Source organism: Accipiter gentilis, chromosome 27 (genome assembly GCF_929443795.1).
Source record: "Accipiter gentilis chromosome 27, bAccGen1.1, whole genome shotgun sequence".
In the NCBI taxonomy this organism is placed as follows: Eukaryota; Metazoa; Chordata; class Aves; order Accipitriformes; family Accipitridae; genus Astur; species Astur gentilis.
The window spans coordinates 18886801-18913914 of NC_064906.1; the positions used below are offsets into that span (position 1 = coordinate 18886801).

At 40.1% G+C, this 27114-nt stretch overlaps 1 protein-coding gene across 12 annotated transcripts in view; it reads right to left on the reverse strand.

Moving 5' to 3' along the window:
• FHOD3 (formin homology 2 domain containing 3) overlaps positions 1–27114 on the reverse strand; it is a 392512-nt gene that overhangs the window by 356706 nt on the left and 8692 nt on the right. For all 12 annotated transcript variants that reach the window (XM_049830455.1, XM_049830454.1, XM_049830453.1 and 9 more), the window contains exon 2: positions 128–234. In XM_049830455.1, the coding sequence (XP_049686412.1) occupies positions 128–234 (107 nt within the window). The remainder of the gene's footprint in view (positions 1–127; positions 235–27114) is intronic.

A 27114-nucleotide genomic window follows, 5' to 3' on the forward strand; every position in this document is an offset into this window, starting at 1 on the left:
AAGAATTCTATTTTTTCTGTTCCTATGCTGACCTGAACATACCAAGTTAACCACATATACTCCCCAAAACCTCAATGCTTCTGGAAAAATATGCCTATTTATCTAAATTTAGTAAACATTTACTTACCCAGCATCCTCCTGGAAGCCTTCCAATTCATCTCTTTGTTCTGCTAAGGTGGATTCGAGATCCAGATAGGTACCATTGTGAGACAATTGCAGGGTGCAGTCATCAAGCTGTAGAACAAAATTCAGATCATTAGGTTACAGCAGTCATTCTCTCTAACATACCTCTAACATCGCCTTCACATTTTCCAGGTCCTCAGACAAGATCTCCCCAAAACAAACCATATGTCGGGCGTGGATAAGAAAATGGGTGCTGTTTGGCAATTTTATGCAGTCCCAAATCCACATTCACTAGACCATGCTTGGTAACAACAATATCAATGCAGCTAACAAACACAGAGAAAAGTATTTATTTGAACATGTACAAGGAGATTAAAGGGTTTTCTCACAGTCCCTTTAGAATCCTATAAGGAAAGAGAAGTTAATTCAAATGTGTATCTAGGATATGACAGACTGTTCTCTGTTCTTACAGTACATTTAAGTAAAGTTTCTGGGCCTCTGGATGGAGGTGGAAAGAAGAACCAGCTGTTTCGTGAGCTACTGAACATCCCCTATGAGGAATGATAGAGCCAAGGGACAGTGCAAAGCGTGGTGGCCAAGAGTTGGGGTCCTGCTGCAAGGGGGAGGCGCAGTCAACCAAGACCCAGATTTTCTGGCGTTCTCATTTTAGGGCCAGGCACTAACCAGCCTCAGTGGCTGCAGGGAAGACTTTCCCAGGTACCAGGAGGGAGGACTGGACACCCGTACGAACTTTCTACAAGGGTACCGAGGTAACCGAGGACCAGACCTGAAAGCAGGAACCTGAAGAGGGAAAGAGCGATTAATGAACCCTCTTTATTTCCGTCCTGTCTTCCCTCATCTTCAAGTTTTCCATTAATTGTTCCAGTTGTTGTTAAAAAAAAAAAAACAAAAACGAGATTTGATCAAAGTTAGAAAATTAGTTTCCTGGTTTTTTTACAGGGAGCTCATCACAGCAGAAAGTCTAGGAAGATCCACCCCAAAACTGCGGCTGACTCATTGCACAGGAAGACAAAATAATTACCAGATGGAGAGGGGTAACTGAAGATGCCCGAGGGAACAGACAGAAAGTAACACGAGCTCCTCTCTCACCATGAAATAAGCCAGTGTCAAGTCACAAGAAATGAGGAAAAAAGCCTTCCCAGGGCAGGGAAACAAGAAAACACCTACCAAAGGGCAGGTGAAAGCACATGGTTGTCCTGCCTCACCTCCAGAAAGGTAGGTGACCATCTGCTCAGAGAACCCAGCCCAGGAGCGGAGAAACTGCTGTCACCGAGCCCAGCTGGACAGGCTGCTCTGGACCTTCATGTGTCAACACCACACTGGGGGTCCCTTTTGTAACTGGTTCCAAGTTCACAAATATTGTAAGCTCCAGATGCGTTGTGCTACTAGATACAAAATCCAGTCTGACAGCCAAGCAGTCCCAAACAGAAGACATTTCATCTTCTGGATTTGGCAAAACAACTGACAGGTCCTTTACATGCCTCCATCTACCAAAAGGCAACTGTGACAACGGCGGTGTAGATGTAAATGGTGGTACGAATGTAAATGCAAAGACCACTTTGGGAAAAGGAGAATATTTAACATCATACTTCATACCGATCTTCTGCCACAGGAGGCAGCCAATGACTCTTTCAAGGGTCTGAAACAGCCAATGACTCAAGGAAAGGAAATTGCAACCCTTTATCACATCCATGGATTTTTCTTTCTGCTCTTTTTAACACTAGGAAAGAAAACCAATGAGAATCCATCTTTGATGAATTACCTCTTTTAACTTTCCATCAAAGTTATGGTTCAGGAAAGCATGATAAGCACCCACACTTCTCATCTGGCAGTCAGCACCAAAACTTAGTCACCCAGTTTCCTATCACTGATTTATATACGCAACGAAAGAATGCAAATAGTCTTTGATTATTCTGGATCAGCTGTGTTGGAAATACTGCAGAAGAGCTCATTTATAATTAGCAAGTGATAGAGCACGACTTCTGGGTTAGTCCTCACCACTATGCTTTGCACTGTTTGCAATCTAAAAGGAAAGTTCATCCTCTAGGGAAAGGGTGGAGGGAGGAGGTCAAGTTGAATTTCAAACCTGTTCCACTCCTCCCCCTCCCCCCCCCCCCCCTTTTTTTACCCCTGAGGAATGAGCAAGTCATCAAATAAGGTGACTAAGTTTTTACTCTGGCTCCTGATGGTTAAAGAAAGCAAAGCACCTCCACGCGTAGCCCTCTGATATTAAGAATAACAACAGTATTCTTACTCTGTGTCTTTCCAGTTACAAAGGATATCATTAACCTATGCTAATTCAGAATACACTCTTGAGAAGAAACACTAAATACTACTCTGGGAAACTTTTTCCCAGTAGCCCAGGGTATCTAATGAAATGCTAATTTACTCAAAGTAATGCCAAAAGGCAAACTACTAATTAGATAAATGTTCTGCTGTCACTATGGAGATTAGGAGATTTGCCCACAATTTCCAATTGTGCTGCATAATTAGGGAAAAGGAACAGCGCTTTACTAGTATCCTATGACTTTAGTGTATAAAAAGCATGATGAGAACAGGAAGTACTTCATGTCCAAAATAAAGAATAGCACATTCTACCTATGTTCATCTCATCTCCATAGTTTCAGCTGAACATAGTATTCATTCAGGCTTTAAAGCACTGTACATCTTACGCTGTATTCATTATTAGGAGTTAGGGTAATGGGAGAAACGGTAATATCTTTTATTTCCATTACTTAACAGTGAGTCTTGCCAAAAAGATTATTTTCATCTTTTGCAGGTGTACACACAGAGATGGAAAGGAGCAAAACAACACTTTTAAAAGGAGCATAAGTATTAAGGCAACAAACTCTAAAATCTTCCTTATACAGGATCAGTTTGCTACTTTGCCTCCAAGCTTCACGTGCGCACGTTATTTTACAGGCAGAATACAAAAAGAGAAGCCACCTTATGAATTATTTTTAATTAGTAAATTGCCTGCCTTTTCAACACAAAGTATGGCTGATGTTCACTCCTTAGTGCTTATTAGTAACAATTTAGGATGCTGGTCTCTCCCCTCTGCTCAATGTTAATCTCATGTTTATCTGCTACACATCACTTCTCCCATCTCTGGAGACCCTCACAAATGGCCCCATTTAGTTCATTCATGACATGCTCTTCCCATTTATCATAATTCATATTAAAATCCTTATTAACAACCGTCTTCTCTTAGGACAATCACGAGGCAGAATCTATAAAGACAGTCTTTCAAACAACATTTAAACTGAGCTGTTCTCCATAATCATGAACGAGACTGCTATTCAAATTTTTAGACATTAGTTCCATTTATTTCACTTTGTTCTTCACAATTCTGTTTAACTCTTCAGTATTCCTTCCTAGTCCAAAATTTCGGATCTGCATTTTGTTATGAACTGCATTACTCATTTATACTATTGCCAGAAGGTCTGATTCTCCAAGATCTTTTCCTAAGCTTACAAACCCATTTGTTCCAAAATCTCTCTTGCCAGTCCCTTCAAATCATTTATCATTTTTTGTATCACACTTTCCTGTATCACCCAAAAAAGCCAAAAGATTGATATAAATCATTTAAATGCAACTAATCCTGTAGGCTTTACAGCAATTTTCCATAATTTCCTATAGTCATATTAAAAGAATACTACAGGTAACATGGAATCATGAACAAAAAGACACAGAGTCAGAAGGGACAAATGTAATGCTACTTCTTTGAGTCAAACACAGGGTTAACTCCATTTTCAGTCTTCTGCAAGATTAAGTTTTTTGATTTTAGCTTAAGCATCAAATGATATCATAAGCCTCCATAAAGCTATAAAAAAACCCCTATGTGTGCATTTTGATTACATTCTCATCTTCTCAAATTAACAGTTTCTTGAGAAAATATCCAGAGCATACTTTTGAATCCCTATGGATATTCCCAAATTCTCTTGCCTCTATAAAGAGTGGATCTACCTAGTAGTCGTCTCTTTCACAGGAATGAAGGAACAAAAGCAAAGGTATTTGCAAGAGTCATCAAATGTTTTAGCCAGAATCACCAGCTGTGGATAGGCAGAGCTATCAGCAGCCATCCCCCCACGGGGTTTACATGAAGGAAGCAAGGAGAATAAGACTGTCTTTATGCAAGTCTGCCTCACTAAAAATTTAACTGAAGGGCTAATTATCATCTTCAGTTTTGCACTGAAACCTCATTGAAATATTAAGATCTTAAGCAGCGCTGACCTCACTAGCTCTTCATTGATTTTCCGTAACTGACCAGAAACACAAGAACAGTGAGAGAACCAGATGTTTCTATAAGACAGCCTGAAACGCAAGTAGAGCTACTAAATTAAACCAGTTTTTCTGTTCCAAAACAGGAACCAAGAGATGTTTGAACTTTCTCAGATCATAGCTGGTATCTGACCCACACTGTCCAACCGCTCTATAATACCTATGCTGCAACCATAACAAGCACAAATGGAAAACCACAAAAGTGTCACATACACACACAGGCCTAAACACCACCATCCCAACAGTTTCATACATGTAGGGGTGTATACATGCATATACATTTTAGATATTTTTGCTTGCGGTTTTCAAAAAAGTAACAATTGTCTGAATTTGAGGTTCAGATCCCTGAACCAGAAGTTGAGCCCTCAGAAGGGAACGAACAGCTTTGTCTGAAAAGCTAGAGCCAAAAAAGTGCAGATAAACACCAGAACTTCAGGACAGCATCATCCACTGTCTGTAACCATGAGGTACTTTTCTCTCCTGCAGATTCCTGCTTCATTCACTTCCCAAATATCTTCAGGAAACCAGACGGCTCACGCACACCAATGTGCAGGCATTCGCAGAGCGGAACCACGCTGTGCTTTCAGTAAGGCAAGGCATCAAGAATTAAGTATGTGACCATATCACTAATGACTGAATCGTAATGTAAGTGTCCGGGGGGGGGAACTGAGGTTACATTCACACTTTTTATTTTGTGTACGACAGATGTTTGTCTTGGGTGTTGGAATCATCTCCACATAAGTATTTAAGAATAGGTTTTCTAAAAGTGAAACAGAATGATAGTTTCAGCATAAGAAATTTTACTGATGTCCTTGTGAGTCATCACCACAGTTAGAAACTCTTTGAATAACCCTGAAATAGAATTTTCCACTGAAAAATGGAAATGTAAGAAAATGTAAGGGAAACATAAGAAAAATGAGCAGCAAACACTTAAAAAGACCATAAGATTACAAGTAATATTTATACTGTTGTAAGTTTATACTTACACTGTGGTTAAGTCTCACTCTGAGAAGTTGAGTACAATTTGTTATGCAAAAGCAAACAAACATCCGATTAAAAGGTTAAAATATCAGAACATTTAAAAGCAGAGCTTCCTACCCCCTCATCCTGTGCCATTTAACCCATTACAGAGTGAACCCATACCACACAAGAAGGGTGTCCTGGCTTTGATTCTAACCAGGAACAGGCACAGCAAGGTCAGAGCTGCAAAGCTTGGGCTTTCCCCGAACTCGGGGGTCGTCCCCACCTCGCCAGCACCCGGAGAGCCCTCAGCGGCAACGTGCCCGTCTGCCACGTGAATACATGCAGGCTGGGGAAAGTTAAGGCAACTAAATCAAGAATTTGGGGCAGAAGCTCAGTTTGTCATCACCTTTCACAGGTAACCAAATCCAGCTAGTAGAGGCTAGTCCCTCAACCTGGGGGGCCAAAATACTTTGCTCTACAAGGCTACCAAGCTTAAGAGGACTCAAAATAGATAAACAGTTTGATAATAGTACACCAGTGATTACATTTTTCTTGTTGCAAGCACTGACCCACAGAAAGAGGTAACATCCATTTCTCTTCATAAAGAAGCCTTGTTACTGCACAACAGGAAAACTTGCCATTTCTCTGAATTTCAGAGGCGAAGCCCGTCGCCAAAAGGAGCAAGGAACAGCAGGCAAGGAAAAAAAAAACAAACAAAACAAAACAAACAGCAGCAAGAAAAGGTGATGATCACCCAGTTACCCGATGCCAATAAATGACCACTGCCACTTTCAGAAATGAGTTGAATGAAGAAAAAAAAATAATTTAAAAAAATCTGAGTTCAGTCATCGTTTTCATCTACTGCCTTTAGCTTCTTACAGTCCAAGAGAAACACCTAAAACCAGAGGGTGGAGGGTACAAGGAGAGCACATCTGCTTCCCCACACATCCACCCCGAGACCGAGCACTGCCACCTGCTCCTCCTCGCACACACTTGTGAGCGCTCCACGCACACACCAGTCTTCTCACTCAAGAAACCCAGTGGGTAATTCAACGCAAAGGCAACACCTGCCTTACCACGCCAACAAACTCCTGCAAGTCTGTTTTCTCTTCCTCCAGAAGGCTTTGCTAGATTAGTACACGTCCAAAGTGGACTTTCCTTTGGCTTGGTTTAACTTCTCTGTCCCAAGGCAGCAGTGGGTTAGCAGAGGTTAAGGGGGGGGAAAAACCCCAGAGGCACTCTCCTGCCTTTTCAAAAAGCAGAGCCACAAGCTTCTCTTCCCTGTTTGTTCAAAGAACACAGAACTGTATTTTTCAACAAACAAGCACAGAAAAATGCTCTTTCCTCAGCCCCAACCCCCTGCCCTGAGAAACCATTCAGAACAACGTATTTTGGACAAGTCTCTACTAAATGCCAAGAAGGTGTTAACAAGTCAGGAACCAGTGTGTGCAAAGATAGAGCAAAACATCCTCATGATTTTACCTTCCATTTAAATAAAGGTAGGCACCATTCAGAAATTCTGTTCAGAGAGTGATCAAGGATCACATTCATAGGATGAAGGGCTCTACATTACGATAGGAGGATACGCTCGTTTACTGGTGTTACTACAAACCACCAGAACCACTTGACTTTGTAGCCACCAGCTGGAAGTACAACTGACTCTCACCAGATTTCCAGTAATTCTAGATGGAGCTACTGGACAAGATTATTTTGCCCATTTGGTTGTTTCCAAAACTATAGGGAAAGGGAATGAGAGAGAGGGAGAGATTAGAGTAATCCAGTATCAAGCTGCAGAAGTAAAAATCCCTCTTCAGTTCTGGCTTCTGGCACAGACTTGGAAAATCCTTATCTTACTCAAGTGTCTTAACTCATGTTTCATTTAAACATTATTAGATGGTAATTGTTCTCATTAGTGTTGGCATGCTCCTTACTCACCTACACGATGCTTTGCAGGGTAAGGTTGATAAAAAGCAAAGGTCCTTTATGCTCAGTTTTTTCTTTCTAAATCCAAAGCCTTGTTTTGCTTTACACATCGCAAGCCTGACACGTTTGCACACTCCAGCTACACAGTTTTTAAACACGCTCCCTGCAGGTTCAGCTCTTTCTAGTGCAACTGCGATCCTGTTACCAAGGCCAACAAATGCCAGTTTTCCCTCTGCATTGCCATCTTCTTCCCTTCTTTATTAAAACCAATTCTACTCAGGAAAAAGACAAAAGAAACCCCAAGAAACCAACAAACCAGCTCTGCCTGCTTACCAGCCCAACCATATTCCATATTTCTACGCAAACTGCACAAACTGATTTGTGCAAATAAATATTTAATAGTTTTCCATCCAAGGCCAAGTTTCAAACTGAGAATGACCATGCTATTATATTCAGAAGGCCTCATATTTTAATGCTTTTGAAATTTTCTGAGTTACAGATCAGCAGATGCAAGTTTCCTGAACTGGCACACCGCTGGCCCTTTAGAATGTAACAGGATTGCCATCACTGTTAGTTTTCACAGAGTAATGCAAAATGGGGATGGTCTAATTGCATCCCACAGACCACAGCCAACCCACATTCCAGTCATCATCATTTTGGGCACCACAATGGAGGAAGACCAAAGCACCTAGCCCAGCAGTGATGCCACATGACCCATCTCAGGTAAAAAGCTTGACATTACTGAGATGAAAAGAAAGCAAGTGATCTGTAAGTAAGACAAATAGCAGTACCCAAAATTAACAGTGTACTCTAAAAATTGCTCTCAGCTTAAAATGTGACAGCAACCCAACATACAATCACCATGTCTTGATCTAAAAGTCCCTATGTGCCAAGTAGCTCCATTGAAATTGCTTAAAACAAAACTATAATCCTTCTCCCCATGCTTTTTTTTTTTTCTTTTTAAATATAGTTTTGTAACTCAATATATTAAAAATTCTTTAAAAATTGCAATAAAACCAATACTTCTATGAGGTCAGAGTTTTAAAAGTAAGGTTAAGCACATGCTCTATACAGAAGACGATTTACGGAGAAGGCATCTGTGCCACCTTCAGTCATCCGTGCTCACAAAAGTCAGCAAGGTTTCTGAACTTTAGCAAACTCACTCTTACACACTCATTTAGCGGCCAAAGGGGAAAAAAACCCCAAAAAACCAAAAACACACAAAGAAACCCAAGCAAACTGTTTTGCTAGATGTGTGACTTTACGTTTTAAGAAGCAATTTAGCATGTACAACAGTATTCCCCAATTCTGCAGCTCTTCAGGAGCGATCAGCATTGCTTGTGGGAGTAGTTATTAATGCTAATGCACCTCTGGTTTATTTTTAGCACAGTAATTGCTATTGTCAAACTACTTCACAAACTTTGTACGCTTTGTGGAGCTTATGTGCAATTGTATTGATGGAACCGCCTCTACACACAAAGTATAGTCCAAAGGCTTGAACAGTTGGGCATAGGGCCATCGGAGCACAATTACTTTAAAAGGAACTGCTACTCTGATATGAAAATGCTGGTATTTTGAATGTAGCCTGCACTCCTAGTCTCAAACAGCAGCTTTTATCTCTGGCCTGGTAGACGCCACAAAATACTCCTGGGGTCAGGTAATACAGTGCATGAAGTGAAACATTAATGCCACATTAGATCCTCAAGAGCCACTGGAACAATACACTGCCAATAAAAATATTCTGCTGAAATAACAAAGACACTGAAAACAAACACAGAAAGCTGTTATATTAATATTATGGGTTTGACTTAAGAATAACAGAAGGAAGTTCATAGTTCAAAATTCTGAAACTGCTATGTCAGGGGGGCTCTGAAATACAGGCAACACACCACAGCGAAAACATAACGCGTAGATGCCTACCTGTTGCTATTCTTAGACAATTATGTCACTGACTTGCAGACCTTTTATTTCACAATTCCCGTTAACACAGTGCTCCATAGGGAGCAATTTAGAGTTTACTAGAGTATCTGTATCCAAATATGACACCGTGGCTTCCAACAGCAGCCACACAGGCATTGTTAGAAAGTGCATGAGTGCTCAAAACATCAACAACCATGGAACAGGAAAGCCAAATAAATTCATCTAGAGATGGGAGTTACTGAAATGTTTAATATGAACTTTAAAAAGCTAACTGGAAACATTCAAAATAATTGAATTTCTGCACAAAAAATATGCAGAATTTCATGCTGCACAGGAAACTAACACACATTCTTTCTCCCCCACCTAATTCAATTATTTTAAGTTAAATTAGTTAAATGTGAGATGACATGCAAACCAAACGGCCAACAGTAGAACTTAGCAAAGTCAAATTGTTTAGACCAAAAACTTCCCAGTTCTTTAACCCCCAAGACCTACTGCGTTTTCTAGGTTTCTCACAGTAAGCACAATGAACCTACAGGATGAGAATAACCTAACCTCTGCATCCTGTCATTAACTTTTTGGCACCTAGATTCTTCCATTCCCTTTCCCCATCGTGTTCAGCTTTTCCTAACCATAGACGATAAAGAGCTAGCTCTTTTCACCTTCATGGTTAGGTACATCTTCAGCTGAACAGAAAGGAGAGCAGCCATAACAGCATCCTTTATTTGGAAGAATATACAGCTTTTTGGCCAATACACAGGGGATGCCTACAGCTGACACGCTCTCGTTACCATTTGCCTGGAATTACTCTAAAGGTATCCAAGGAAATGGAAATAATCTCTAAGAAGGAGATAGGTCAAGAAAAGGGAGAGGAGGAGTGAAAGGATTAGCTTCAGTGGGGTTTATCATCTGAGGAATCTTTTGTTCAGAGTGTGTGTATGTGTGCGTAGGAAAAACGCTGAGTTAAAAATCTCAGAAAACATTCATTTAAAGGTAAGTAGTAGTCCAGAAAAGCAAAAATTATCAAACAAATCCAGCTGGTTTCTTCTGTACTTCTGTTAAGCTGTAAACTGTGAAGTAGTTAATTGAAAAATATTTTTTGAAGTGATGTAGCAGAATGAACCTATGACTTACAGCCTTTTATTCTTAACGCACGTCCCTGAGAACAAGCTTTCTATTAGTATCCTCCCTCCACCCTGCTTGAACAGTTAAAAGACACAGGTTGTTCTAAGGATTTCACCATTGCTACTGTATCTGCATTTGGGACACTGCAGGTTGCTCACTACCCTATCACAAAAACTAAAATACTGGACTCCAGCAGAACCTCCCACACCATTTACAGAGGTGCAGCAAGCACAGAGTAAGCAGTAAATGCAATCTTATCTTCAGCAGTGGTGGTTTCACTGACACAGTGGTTAAACACCTACTAGACAATATACCACAAAAAGTAAGACACCCATCCTTAACCTAACATGCAGATTGCATTTCCATCCATATGACTCACATTTCCACCCTTTTAAAAATAATGCAGCTGGAATGTCAGTCCTGAGATAAGCTGTACTTAAAATAAGTATTTGAGGGAAGAGGTTATTTGCATCTATAATCCCTCCTCTACAAAAAGTCAAAACTACAGAAAACAGAGAAAATAGAGACAATATACCAGGCCATCTGGAAACCTGGAGCAGGGAGTTTTTCAAGGAAAAAAAGACAACTTCAGAGGGAGAGGAGTGGTTAGTAGTTCTGAAACGACTGCAATTCTGGCAAAATTCATGATCTTTTGAGGGCCAAAGCACAGGAAGTTTGGAACTATGAGAGTCAAAGATAGAGTCAGTAAAAGCAACAGAAAGCCCAGTGTAAATTGTCTTTTGTTATAATCAAAACTTGATTCAGAGGCTTCTGGTTAGTTATCTGAAAACAACAACAACAAAAAAAACCAAAAAACCACACAACCCCAAAAAACCCACACAACACAAAACCCCACACTAGCACAAACCCATGGGTTAAGATACAGGAAAATACACTAAACACATTCACACCAAGGGTTTGTGTGAAATACAAAAGAAAATAAAGCATGGCAGGATTACCAAAGAGAACATCATACACTTGTCAATAGAATAATTTTTCAGACACAGCCTGAATTTTGGAGGTTTAAATGAAAAATTTTGTCTACTAGCAATATTCTAATGACTACAGCCATCAATTCTTCCTAATACTTAGACTGCCTCTTAAAGGCTTAATGGTTTCAAAACCAAACATCAATTGTAAAGTCATTAAAAGAGCATGATTAAAAAGTTTAAGAGAATGAAACTCAATACAAGAACGCTGAAAAAAAAGGTGAAAATACACATACCCTGCAGACTCTCTTAACTACAACTTCCAGATTTTATAGAAGCACGAGGGGTCTAGAGTCAGATTTTCTTCCCTTGAGCAGAAATTATTTGGCACTTATGCTTCATCATTTAATATTTTTTTAATCATTCATTTCTTGCTTGTTTGATTAGCTGCCAAGCAGTTTCAATCCCCAGCTTTGAAACAGTTGTCTAGACTAGGAAAGGCAAACAAAAGAGAACCTCTGCATTCATTAGTATCACATCTGAACAATACTGAAACAGAAAACCACACTCTCCAATGCAGTTACAAGTAAAAAATAAGTTTGTAAGGAAAGAATGAACACAGCATTACTAGTCCTCTCTCAACAGTATTCACTCCTCACACTCTGATCACCCTGTTTCAAAGGGCATAAAGAGAAAATAACAAGAAACAAATGGCTTTAGTAATAAACTCCTGATCTATTTTCCTTGGCAGCGGACAGGCTCTAAACAGTATCAGCAAGGACTAGATGATGCCATTAACAGAATAGAAAGACTGAGATAGGTTGAGAAAAAACAAGACAGGATTGTGGTATTTGAGAACAAAAAAAAGTCAATTATGCTCTTAACCTTTTTAGAACAAAGGAATAAATAAGTAAAAGAAATACAACACTGTTTAAAAGTGAGCCTTAAATACAGTGCATAATGGGCCAATAAAGCTCATAATTAGAGTTCAAGGCTTAGAGATCAAATGCAATTAAATACTTCTAGGAATAGGAAGGCTAATTTCTTTTCATTAAAAGCATATAAACCATGTAGATTTCAAGACATCAGCCATCCAATATCTATTATTTAAATTGGTCCATTAGGGTGGTACTCAAGTATCCTACTTTAGATCGCTGCCATAGTTATCGCTTTCTTCTATGCATGTAAGAACCACAATGTATCTGTACTTTGCCATAAGCATAAAAGCTTGTATAAACCAATTCACTTGGGGCCCTTGTTTTCAGTGCTTGCTCCTAACATTTTTTTTTTAAAACATTTGACTAACCAAAGTAAAACACAAAGAGTGGTTTTGATAGGTAACATGGGTCAAACTGACTAAGACTGAACATGGTTTTCTGCAGTACTTGATTAAACAAACTTACCGATGTCTAGCTTGACAATTCCAAATGGACTTGCCTGCAGAAAAGATGTTGGGAATGTGCACAGCCACTTACAACACCAAATGTACATGGCACCTAAACGCCATCGTCAGCCAAGTTGGCACTTGTCAATTTTAGAGCCAATAGCATCGTGCACATACTTTAGTCCTCTGTCCGGGAATTGCAACAACTTTCTTGTAGTTACTTTTAACACAGATCCCTTTGACAATCTACCTCATGACAAATGGTTGGGTTTCCCTGCAATGCAGCTGGGCACCAAGCTGTAAAAACAGCACAGGAGCAGCTGTCTGGAACTGTTTGATGATGACTTGCCACCAAAGCCACTGTATTATGGAAGAACAAACCCTTAGATATCTGGCAATTAGTGAGGAAGGGGAAGACACTGTGGGCATCTTTTGGAGACTAAGCTGTCAAAATTATTTTAGAGACGCCTAAGTGGATTGGGGGGATCTGGCCTTTAGGAGCATGCTCTAAGGAGCTGGGCTAGACTGCACATGGCTCTCTACTCCCAAATTAATTGGTGTAACCTTTTGTACTATAGATAAGCCTTGATAACCATTTGGTTGAATTCAACTGCTCCTCACAGCTGCCTGTAGCAAAATAATTTGGAATACCCTATCAGGTACACGTATGTCCTGAAGCTGTATGGACTAGTTGGTTAGGTATTTCCCAGAAGGTGCCGGAACACCATACTCTTTCACCTCACAGAACTAGGGACTTCCCAAGACTGTGGTGGAAGACTGTTCTTTGGCAAAAAAAAAAAAACAAAACACCCAAAATGCAATAAACACACTGATTTATGGGTTTTGAGTTGAACAAGAATGTGGATGTGGTTTATGAAGGGAACGTGGCTGCATGTAGAGGAGACACCTTCAATACTAAAAGTTGAAAAGAGTTTGAAGGTTTTCACATGGAGAAACATGCCCAATACTTGCAGTCTGAAACAAAGCTAGGAGTAATTTTAAAGCAGTGGGAAGAGTCACACCTCCCACAGCAGAATCAACCCTAAGGTGGTTAACCCCCAGTCACACAGCAAGCTTTTGGCACATTCAGAAAGACCAAATGTTCTCCCAAGCCTTAGATCAAGGCATTCATCACAAGCTCATCTCTCCTCCCCAAACATGGCCTTTGGGGTACTTGTTGCAATTCTCTAAAGTCTAGAAACAAAAGTATATGCTTTTTTCTGACACAAAAATTAATTATATACTACCTTATACTAGAAAAAGCATCGTGTTAACTAATAACAACTAATAAAATAGGTTTCCCTTCCACAACGTAGCTTTAATCTCATTGAGAAGTATCTGGTTCAAATAAAATGTAAAACCCTCCTCTCTGATAAAAACAGCACACATTTTGAGCGACTAGTAGGAAAGGGAGAGACAGGTATGTCTCTCGCTTTCAATATTCCTTCTATAATCATGACACAGTCTCTCCACTGACTTAAAAAAAAAAAACCACACACAACAAACAGTAGCACAGCCCTAAAATACAGATACAAGTAAACAACACATTCAAGAAAAAAAAAAAAAGCATAGCCATTTCTCTCTCTCCCCCCAGTACTACTGGTACTTCTACTATAATTTTACTACGAATTACAGCAAGAACTAATTTATTTTCAGTATGAGCTTAACCACTATTACACCACAAAAACATAACCAAGCTTTACCTTGGAGCTGTACCTATTCATCCTTCCAGTTTCATTCACTATGAGCAAACGTCTCGCATAGCTCACACACTCCAGCAAGAGTGAGCTACAATCAAAAACTCTGAAATACGAAGCGCAAAGTTCTGTTTTATTCATGGTACTTTTGTTTGCCAATTAATTTGAAAGCAATTCTTACAGTGGGAAGAGTAGCTTGGCTTAGTTAAGCTGCCATCTTACACTATACAGTAAAAGGATGGAGGCAAAACCCTTATGTAAAAAAAAAAGCATAAAAACAATTGCAGTTTGCAAAGCATCAAGGTCTTTGCTGCTATTCTAACCTCACAACGCATACACCGGTGTAACTTTATCGGCTCTGTAGCAATGATGTCATGTTCTCCAACAGCATGTCAGTGAAATAAGAAACAGGTCCCTTCAACATGCAAGAAGGCCCAAACCTTTTGTTTGGTTTTCAGTGCTTAAACCCTCCCCTGTTGATAAACTAGCCCTGCTCTATTTAAAAGAGGGAAAAAAAGGACTGAGCATTGGCGACGCATTCAAAAGGCAGTCCCTGAAAGAGGAAAGAATTTTTAAATTCTCTGCAGGCGCTTTGCTGTTGTAGTTGGATGGTGCATGGCCATGGCAACCCTGGGCACCCCAGGGCATCCCTGTGGCCATGGAGACCCATGCTTCTCTTGACTCTGTCCCTCCGGCTGAGCTTTCACTTCCTGGAGCAAAACATAAATTTAAAAAAAAAAAAAAAAAAAAAAAAAAATAGGCAAGAGGCAACATTGAAACCCATCCTGGCAGTGGTCCAAAGGAAAAAACCCAAACAAAACACAAGCCAACAACAAAGATCCACAGATTGGAAAACTGCTGACAACCTAAGTAGTAGGAAGTTTCTGATGATCCAAAAGCCATTGTGAAGCCCAATTAAAAAGAAAACAACAGCTATGGTTGTTCAGCTTGGCCAGGCAAAGAACAGCTGACTCAATCATCCTAAACCAGGAGAGGAATGCACCTTTTTGTCATGCATGAAGAAGGTTCAAAGTAAGAAATTAAAAATACACTTCTCCCCCCCCCCCCCCCAAAAAAAAAAAAAAAACCACAAAAAAAAACCAAACAGAAAACATTTTCTCTAGGCATTACTTCACTGCAAAGAGCAACTATGCATATGAGAAGACATTCCTACTCTTTCTTCCTTTTTTGAAAATGGTACTTTAATGTCTACAGCAGCAGTATTTCAAGCTGGGTTTTTTGTGTCCTTTTTTTTCTGAAGCATTTCCTTGCTCTTCGCTGGTAGAGTGAACATCCTGCTAGCTTTTAAGTTTAAACACATGCTTCAGACAGTTTTCAGGTTATTTGGGTTTAGACAGAGAAATAAGCCCCAGATGTTTCACCGAGAAGGTTTTCCACCAGGAAATTCATGGCCCTTCCAGATGTCTCAGAAATCTAATAGACCACACTTACTCTTCCTACATGGCAGCCACGAATATTTTCTTTCCAACAAGTTGCTTATGGGATTATTATAAATGTATCCAGAGGTTATGGGTGCAGACTGCACCAGATGGATTTAGGATCATTTAACAGAGTAAGCAGCAATTAAGTCTTCCTAGTCCTTGCATCTTAGAAGTATTTTGCATATTCTCTGTCCTTGCTTGGCATACACTAAGGCAAGCAAAATTTGACAGAATGAATATAAATAAAAAATACACAATTTCTATTTGCAATTACATTAAGTAGGTCAAAACAAGGGCTTGTTTCCATTTCTATAAGCCTTCTAAATTACTACTTTGAGTAGACAGTCTTGCTGTAGCTTTAATGACGTGAAGACCTATAAAATATCTTTTAAGTAATAAGATGCATAACCCCTGATGCTTATGATTTTTCATTAGCCAGTACATTGTGTCTCTCTGCTTTTCCTCAACAGGTAACTTTCCAATGTCTTGTAGGCAATAACTGCTGCCTCTTTCTCCCCACCAGCACGGGGACTAACTGCCTTTGCTAACACTGTCTCTGTACCACAGGGATCAGCCATCTTCTCTCCCAAATTGTTTAGCATGTTAACATGATCCAGTTCAGGTATCAGCAGGTGTTCCCAACCTTCAGGTCCAAGAGCTCCTACTTCTATTTCAGACCTGAGGAAAGGCTCACATACCCATCTAAGAATGGAACACTACTTTTCTTTGTAACTTTGTCTTTTGCTTATTGTAGACTTTTCTTTCCTCAGAAAGCAGCACAAGAATTCTAAGCAAGTGACACTGGAAAGAAAAATTAGTACCACATGCTTTTTCTTAAATAGGAAATATGTCAGCTGCCATCTTGGGCAGCACTATACGAGACTGGGTTCACAAGTTTATTTAACACACTCTCGCCTGATTATTCTAGTGGCAACATCTCCCATTCCTCATAGATACAGAGGCACAATTTCCAAAGAAGATACTGGGACTCCACATGGCCACCTGTACTGACAGACAGATTCTGCGCACACAGATTTCTCAGATTGCCAAAAAAATATATTGGGAGATTGCAAGCAGGAAAAGATTAAGGTTCTGATGTGTAGGAAGCAAACAAAAAAGTAAGTGTCCTCTCACTGGAATGAGAGACGGATCTCATCATAATCATGGCTCATTTTCACCGTAAGTCCAGCTCTTTGACAAATCTGCACACACAGTCATCTTCAGTACCTCCTGCATCTCAGACCAAAGTAGAAAGCTTTGGCAATCTAGCTTACAAGGATTTGCTTAGAGTACGTAATTTTGTTTAGCTCTGAAGGCAGTTTGTTCTTGTCTCAATTAGCTGTTTTCCCTGAACATATTCAGCAAAGGTAATCTTTTCTGAACAGAACACAGAATGACATCTTTCTTTTTTTCCTTAAACAGACTAATTGTAAGAAGTCATATCTTGAGCTGTTACTAGCAAAAAAATTTAATGTCTTGATTTTATGCTTATTTGGGCACAAAACATTTTTAGTACAAGAACGAAATCTACGATATTTCTCCTTTACTCTTATTTTCCAGTTAGAAGTAATGTTTGTGATATGAAATTGCACTATGTTTGTAATAAGAAATTGCACTGATGAGTAACTGCAAGCCCTATGCACCAATAGAAAAGTTAACACACACAATTCATTTGTCCTGACTGCCCTTCCAGAACCACATGAAAATATTGATTACTAGTGAATAAATACAGTCCTTCTTTAGAAACAACTTAGTAAATAATCGGAGTAGGGGATTGTAAACAGCGTACAGTATAGATCTGCAGTCAATTTCTACTATACTTTGCAATTGTTATATAAGTGGTAGCTTTGTCCTTACGCTGGAGGGGAACCAGACACAAAGTTCAACATTGCATACAAAAGCCAGCTGCGCTGCAAATACATGACAGACAGAAATCCTGCAAGCGAAGCTTTGCTATTTAAACTTATGTAGGATCTCTCACCCCCAGCATTAGGCTCCCACCATTAGCTTTGGCAATGCTGGTTTTCCTGTCTGTAGCAGACCAGGGGAACAAAATTCCTCCTACAGTGTTTGCAATCTTGGCCGCCACAGGCACCGGAACCTAAGTTTTAGGACCTTGCCCGGTCTCTGCCTGCCTCCCTCCTACCCCTTTGCTACAGTCAGCCTAGCAAGATGGCCTGTGACCACAGGCACCCAAAACGCCAGAAAAGCCGAGGTTAGCGGGTCCCCGCACAGACGGTCCCTGTCCCAAAAGCAACTGTCACATCTCTAGTCTCGCCACAGGCTGCCTGGGCAGAGGCCAGAGCGGCAACCACCTCATCCTCCGTCAGGCGACGATCAAGCTGTGAGGAACGGTGCCAGGCTATACACAGCTGGTGGCAAAGGAAAGGAGAGCACCCACAGGAGAAGGGTGTAAGGCCACTTCAAGCTATACAACACCTACATTTTTGTTTGGGTGGTTTTTAAGTAATTTGAATTTTAGCAGACTCACTTCACCAGCCTGAGTTTTGCTTTCAACACCTGATGCGGTCCCCAGCAACCTCCCGTTGACTCTTACAGGAGAGGCGGTCAGAGGCCAGCCCGCAGCACAACCAGGGCTCCTCTGGAGAGCTAAAGCATCAGCGGATTAAAGATTTCAGCCATTGGGCATATGCAGTAACTTTTTTACCCCGACGGTACTGAGATAGTCTAGATTTTAAAGACGCCTGTGCACCTTAATGGTCCTGCGAGGTGTCGGGGGGAGCGGGGTTGCCTGCTAAGCAAAGGCGACCGTCCAAGCAAGGGTGACAGAAACAGCTCTCAGTCACTTGGTCGGGTGAGATGCCGAACCAGAAAACCGAATCCATAAGACAACAACAAAGCTTACGTAGCTTTAGGGCACGGAGGGTCACGTTGCAGAAAGGCCTATAAGAGCACCTCAGCCTATAAACGAAAATACAGCACGTCAGGGTCTGACCCAGGCATCCCTGCTTCCCTCCCACTACAGCCTTGGCTGGAATTCAGCATCGGGTGACAGACACAAGTCACACTTGAGAACAGTGGTACATTTAGCACAAAAGATTCAAGAGATTCTTTTCCCTAGTCGTAGACCTTTTTGGTACGCTATGATCATCTTCCAAAGAGTGTAATCAAGACATTCAGTAATTTCCATTCCTGAAGCATCAGCCCTGATTGCTAAACAACGGTGTCACCACAACAAGCTGCCCCTCCTTTGGCTGGAAAAGACCAGCGGTTGCTGAAACCTCAACAAGATGCTAAGAGAAAGGAATCTATATGCATTACTGTCTATGGTTAAACTTGTGCCCAGAGTACTTTTGGTTTAAACACTGCTGTTCTGAGTTACCCTTAAACATGTCAAGCTTCACATAGCTCTGTAATCTTCAGTAACATTTTGTTTGCTGGCAAACCTAAAACAATTTTTAGAAGATGTAACAAATCCCATGCAAAGCCTATAGCAGTTGCAGACTGACTGTTACACAAGTCTAAATGATGGCTCATGACAAAACAGCCATTCCAGTACCAAGTAGGGTGTATTTTTTTTTCCTGGAAAGACAAAAAGCAGCAGAACTATCAAGTTCAACAGACAAGCACAAACTAGAAGCTGTTTAGTCTTATATTACGAAGACTGAATAATTTGACAGCATGATCAAAACAAGCTAACGAAGGGGTAACAGACAATAGAAGTGCATAATCACAAGAAAAAGCACGATAAAGGATGCATATCAGCTGGGCTCAAAAGACACTAAGTGTTTGTTCGGTAATCAAATAATATCTACAATATGTTTGAAAGAACTACCTTGGCTTTGAATAATAAAATAATTACTGTAATTTACACAAGGATAGTGTTACCACAGAAACTTACTGCTTAAGCCATTGCTTCACTATAAAGAGCTCTTGGAAAAATAACATTCAAGAGTCCAGCGGAGCTGCACATTAAGGCCATACTCATGGCCTACTAGTCCACTGCATCCACTTCAGATGACTCGGACTTCCAAGAAAAATGCCTCCTCTGACCTATATTCAGAAAACCTCAGTGGCGAAAGCTAAGCAACTAGGAAAATGGCTTCCAAGTACCAGTCATCCATCACCGTGCTATGGAGACACACAGGAAAATACCAAAATTACTTATGGTAAGGTCTGGTGTGGAGTCAAAGTATTAACCAGCACTGTGTCATCAAGAGCATGGAGAAAATATCATCACCTCGGACAACCATCCCATTACAATGTGGTAAGAAAGACTAAAATTAACTAAAACATATTTGCATTGAAAGCACCTTACACATCAAGAAAGTCTCCCACTATGTATGCCAACACGGTGTGTCCATTCAACAACAAGTATTTTTGCAAGCAAATCTCTTCCCATCATTCATTTTCCATGGTCTCTCCCAAAAACTAAGGGCAGATCAAAAAAATCTTGTTCCTAAATAAAATAAGATTAATGCGATATTTTTATTTAGGTTCCCATTTATATGTTCCTTCTTCACTTTCTTCCAACTTAAGTGACTTAAATTGCTACAGCAAAACTGTATACTGTTTTTTAAACCGAGTTCCTACTCATTAATATGATTCCAAATATCACTAGCATTCTAATAGGAACCACAACAGTTAAAAGGCTCCTAAGCCCATTAAAAAAGCACATCCCAAAGGCAAGTCTCATTAACACCTTCCCTGCATGAACTACGTAATTCAACATGCCAAAACTAGGGTGATAGCAGCCCGTGTCATATTGTCAAACAGTACTGCTGTCCTTTACATTGGATTTCTATTTTTAATACAAATGTGGAATAGTCCACTAACATTTAACAGGGACAACCCTCTCCTGAGAGATAAGAAATGGAGATATAGGTCCCTTCAGGCAAAGGAGGAGACCAAACATTGCTAAGAACTCCATTTCTACATCAACTGCCTAAGCAGGTATTGACATCACTATCTTGACAAATTCTGTAAAACCCTTTATCCCAAAAACTTTTCCAACAAATATACAGTTAACTACTTCCAAATATGTGAGGTTTACACTTAAGAAAAAAAAGTCCATCTAGATACAGTTTTATTGCACTAACTGGGCATTCTTAATCCATTAAACTAGTATATTAAAGCCATAACTTAAACATGTTTCATCTAAGATACATTAAAAAGAATTTTCCTCACAGCAAATTTAGACGCCTGCTGCTATGACACTGATGAGACTGAGACATAAGTATTTTTCCTCCAGACCAATAAAATAGCTGGATACCAATTCATTTGTGAAATGAGTTGTGAAAGTTCTCAGGGACTGGCTCAGGTATAACACTTATTTCAGGGAACCTGGAAATACTTGGTATTTTTTGTTCCAAGCAACAGACATACTTCAACCTTATTTTCACTTACAGAAGCTTGAAGAATTTAAAGACAGTAAAATAATTCCCCAGCCCCCAAACCATAAAATAACACAGTAAGTACAAACCTATTTTCTCCTGGACAAGAACAAAACAAGGTGCCAATAAAAGCTTGCTCATCAGCTTAGTACTTTGTTTTGCTTTGTACGGCCATAGGAGACTATGCAAAGGGCACAATATAACACCCAAAGGAGAACTGCATAAACAAAACATTAACTCTAAAATCTGCCAGCAGCAACACTGGTATTTAAACTTCATGCCAATTTTGCCATTAGCAGACATTCCGCTGAAGAGCTTCTCCTGGAATCCCAGGCGCCGCTGTCCTCCGCCCACCCACCCGCTCCTGCGCCCAAAAAGCTGACAGCCCACGCTCCAAAACCTCTTGTGTTTCTGAGAAGAAGGAATGGCTATTGTCCAAGAGTTAATACAGGAAAGAGAATATTTATTTTGCATTCCCCATTCCGCCACAAATGTACATGTGCGTCCAAGGGCAAGGTAGGCTTTGTCTGTATTACAAAGGTTTTGTTTGTTTTTTCCTTTTGCACTAGTGTAGTAGCTCTACCAGTTCTATCCATCTGTGTATAAGGGCTTCAAAGCTTTAACTCTCCTCAGCTTCAAACAGAACTCCTCACTCAGTGACGTCAAAAACTTACAAGTCAGATTTACGCTTCCCAGTAAAAGCATCTCTGCAACTAACAGTACATGTTTCCCAACTGTAAGGAAAGAATGTGGGCATGAGTACACAGGGCTTTGAATATTGGGTTGTAACACACAGCTTAAATGGAATTTCATTACTAGCTTATCTTTTTGTTAGCACTGCAAGTTACGGTGACACCCTTTTCACAGACAGGCCTCCAGGAATTGCTCCTGAGAAACAAGAAGTTACAGTACTATTATTTCCAGGTTTTAAAGTAAGCTCTTTTCTTGAGAAACTACAGCCTCTCTCCAGGCTACCTCTCTTCCACTGTTACTTACAGTGGAAGAAAGGAGCAGGCCCTGGTTACTTGAGACAGTTGTCCCATGTACAAAATACCCATCACCATGGTTTGATCCATCAATAGCAACGAAGTAGTCATCATCAATGGCCAAAATCTGTCTCCTCGAGGAGGTTGACTCACAGTGACCTACAAACTACCATCACTTGTAAACTGAGCTTCAGCCTTCTGCTACAGTGTGGGCTGCAATACTGAACAGCAGCGAGGGGAAGGGCAGGAAGAATGAGGGGTGGCACAAACATTGCTTTGCTACACAGGCCTTTGAAATTGCCCAAACACCTCCATGTGTTTGTATAAACACTCTGCGACTCCGTAACAAAACCAAACACAGTCATTAGCTTCAATAGCATCTGATTACATAAATAGGTCCTTCTGTTTCCATTAGTAGCTCATAAAGATGGACACTAATATGAGCACCACTCGGGTTGTTGCCCACTGGTGACAGCTTTACTATCAAGCCAAAATACGTTCCAATGCAACAGCAAATACGAGAGCCAAATTCCCTGGTAGGACAGGCACAAGGTTACACAAGTATGCTGGCCATGGTAAGAACACACATGCCAAATCACTCATACACTTCCACAAGCAGCTAATTACAATTTCTCACAACACATCCTATCAATATTTAACAGAGATACCTGAAAATAAACAGGGGTTTCAGTTTGCTAGAATAGATTCTCCTGCAAAGTGTCTTGACATAACACCTATTCACAAAGTTACAACCGACAAATTGCAGCCTACAAGAGATACTAAATTTGGTTAACAACCTGCTCATGATTGTATTCCGGTTTCTGGGCCAGGAAAACTTTATAGACCTTCCCTCTTTTTTTTTTTTTTCTTCTCATGTACAATCACCCCAACTCCATCAGCCTTTAGTTCTCTTAGGAATCTGCTTTCAGAAATAACTCAAACCATAGAAATACAGCATGAGATGAGTCACTTTTAAACTGTCAAACAGCCAGCCTGTTAAAAAGTAACACATGGGCATGACTTCAACTTCAATATTAACCGCCCGTGACTCACCTTACAGAACACACTTCAGTCTCAAATCGACTTATTTAGAAGGAATGGACAAATAACGAGCATGAGGCAGGTGTAACATTGCTTTGATTGCATCTACATATACACACAATCATCCAAGAAAGTACTCTTTTTACAGTAATTGTTTGTAGTTTATTCTCCCTTCCCTGATTCTAACATCTAAACACAGAGACTGAGTACTTGGCAGCCTGCAACCGATGCCACTTCCTTCAGAAGAATTCACTGAGGAAAAAGGGGATTTTTTTTAGTATTTCTTCATTCTTCAAACTATATTTTATGAGTTGATGCTTAATTTCTCAGATTTAGATTATTGTTCTTATTTCAAGAAATCTAATTTGGTGGATGAAGAACATGAGAGCATAATTTTAATCAATCTCCCTTGAAACTTCTTAAAATAACACTAGCTGATGACTACTCATGAGATAGCAAGCTATTCTCCCCTCGTCAGCTGCATATATCTTTCTGAAATAGTTGCTGGAATATCAGTGACAAACCATAACAACATAAAGGAGGTAAATATAGCTTCGCTTGCACTTCACTGAAAAATATTTCTGATCTCCTTTTTGTCACTCAAATCACACCTAGCTGTAATGATTCCCAAATGCTATGGGCTGCTACGAGTAGCTTTCCCACAGAAGCAACATCAATCTAAAGAATGGTTTTAAGGCAAGAGCATTCTTTCAGCAGCCTACCAGGACTATCAAAGAATTTAATACAGTAGGTCATTTATTTGAGGTGTAACTATACTAGCCAACTTCTTCAAGTTAAGAGAATACCTTGCTCAAGATAAAATCCTAGAAGTAGCTGGACAGCAAGCATTCTGCCTGTTGCCTTTGTCAACTTTTAATTACGCCACGTCACCAACAAACTGTCAAAGAAGAGCACAAGTGATAGCATACAGCACATTTGAGTAAAGCCTATTTTTAGCCTGCAATTCAATCAGCACTCTTACACCAGCCAGGATTAAAGCCCAAGACAGCCACGTTACTGTATATAGGCCAATGCAATTACATGTTGAAACATGTTGAGAGAACGTGATGGTAAACTGGAGTCGACATCGGGAGGAGCAGCGCTAGACAGACAGTTGGTCTGTGCTAGCAGATGTCTTCATCAGCAGAGCACACACTTGCATCTCACCCATCTCAATTAATAGTCCACAAAGGAAAATATTAAAACAAATGACAGTTTCATTCCAATTCCTTTCAATACGATTTAGCACTCATGAAAGACAGACAACATTTTGGCAACCTGGAAAATCAATATCCTTTTACCTTCACCAGCAGCTGCTCAGATGACTTAGCTTTGTCAACGCTAAAGCAGCCCACTTCAATTCTGCCCTGAAAATACTGCCGATGAGGAGACAACTCAGTCCTCACCCTGCATACTCCTGAACTCCTGTGCTGCGGTAGCAGTTACAGGACCTGTTTTGAAACAGCATTTGCAAGGATGCTTTTAAATAGCTGTCTTTCATAACACTGAAAAACATTTTTAAAAATTTTAAATTCTTTTCTTCAAGCCAAGTAGTTTTTATACATTCAAGTGTTAACTCTTTAAAAATGCTAAGGTCTCACTGTCTTTTTAACCTGGAGGAGTCACATTTTCCGACTTTTCCCCTGCAACTAGACAGACTTTTTTTTAAAAAATGAAAACACTAATCTTGCTGTGTAAGAGACAGCTTCAGACTTACGACCTATAAGACCTCATGTTTTGAGACTATCAAAACAAAAAAGAAAGCGACACCACAATCTCCTCTGGGATATAGCTAAATGATCTATCAAACAGTAATGAATTTCATACACTAAAACTAGAGCTGAATTCTAATCAAAGATGTGAGGAAGAGTAAGACTGTGTTTCATTACCAGTTTTCCAGGACCATTAATCTTTTCTGACACAGCTTCTGAACACTAGCCTAAACAGTATCCTCCTTCTCTTCATCTTTGTACAGATGAACATTAGGAAATGTTTTCTTCAGACCCCTTGACAAGAGAGAGAGAAAGACTACAAGGAACATGAACACATTTTGAAGACTTTCAAGCTCAACACTCATATAAATTAAGGAACATCTGATTAGCAAAGAAAGAATATAGAATATCTGCATCTTGAGATAGTTCTCTCCAATATTGCAAGCTTCCACATTTCAAACTTACTAAAGGTGGGTGTTTCTCCAAAGGGCTTTTGAGTGCTGATCACTTCTCTTCAGCAAGTAAAATAAAAGCACCAGAAAAACTGAATTCTAAGAATCTGAATAGTAAGTTCAGAAACTCAAAGAGATGGGCATACCCTAGGCTTAGCATGAATTCACATTCGTAACTGTGGTGGCTTTTTTCACCCACATTTCAAAACCAAGAAAAAAGTCCCTCAAGAAGACGGGAAACCTAAAAGCTTAATTAAGTAGCATCTGAACGGAGAAACACAGCCTGAGACTCAGAAACTATAGCCCTTTACGTTCTAAACAATCACGATTTCTTCCACCACTTCCCCCACAACATTCAACTTTATCAGAAAAATGGCTCATTTTCCTTAAGCCAAAATTGAGTCTACAAGAAGCTTAACTACAGTAACACACACATAAGGCAGCATAACACCCAGTAAAACCACTATACAGTAGCTGAAACGATTCTGCAGACAAGTTAACTTTTTAATTAGGCTTAAAAAAGCAACAACTGAATTCAGCATCTAACCAAGAACACATTACCATCTACAAGGCAAGTATAACAAACCTAAACACCTTACTTTCAATAATTTAAGGTCACTTCTGCTCAAAAATGTGGAAAGGGGACATAAACAAGCAAGTATAACGTATTCCAATCTAAAATGAAGGTTGCATAAGACAGGAAGGGAATGCTTGGGTCACAGGCAAACAAACCAGTGCATACTAAATCCAGAAGAGTTGCACTTCTTTCTGCCTTGTACAGCCACAAGACAAAATGTCTCATGTATAATAATCAATCCAGAACAAAAAAATTTCAGCGAAATGAGAGTCCTTCAACTGTGACCAGCAATGATCATTGCAATACATTAATCATTTAGAATAGTAACACACATTAAATCAGTTACGTCTGTCTGAAATAAAATAACATGTTTTACTTACACCCTGCTTTCCCACTTCTGAATAAAGCCTGCCTACCTTACTTGTGGCCACTGAAGAATTACAGGCCTTCTGTATTTGTAAGAGAAGCTTGACTCGACTGGTAGCATGATACAGAGTACTTGAAAGAACAATGAAAACAAGGAAGAAACACGTGTAGAGATTGAAAAGCACAAATAGCGTAATTTGCCCTAGCAGTACCTTTTCTCCCTCAGGCACACAGTTTTTCAAAAAACACCCATTTTCAGATCACATTACAGTTTCCTAAAGTATTTAGATGAAATGTGCTTCATGAGGGAAACTTTTGAAATTCAGAAGGCACTAGCCTTAGGACCAACACACTTTCACAGCCAGACACAGGTGAGTCTGCAGCTCACCTGCTCTCCTTAGCACTCACCACTCCCAGGCTTCTCAGTCCTTGCACCCTTTTGAAAGAGACCAAGTTCTAAAAACTAAAAAAACCCAAACAAACAAAAAAAAAAAACCACAACAAAACACGCAGAGAATCCTACAAATCATTTTCTTTTGATAGGCAATGGTCAGCCACAGAGGCCCTCACTGCGTGTGAAACAGAGCAGCACAAACCTCACAGTTTCAGGAATCTCCCCTTTCTTCCAAGGGTCACAGGAAATAGCACCATTTTCTTTCTCCCCCTTGTTGCTTATTCCTTCTTCTTCACCAGCTGCTCATCACCTTTAATTGTTCAGGCCATGCAGGATTGCTACACCTCTCAGGTGCAAAGAATAAAGCTCAACAGGCATCCTTAATTCTCTGCCTGGCAACCTAGAAGGGTCTCCCCCTCAAGAG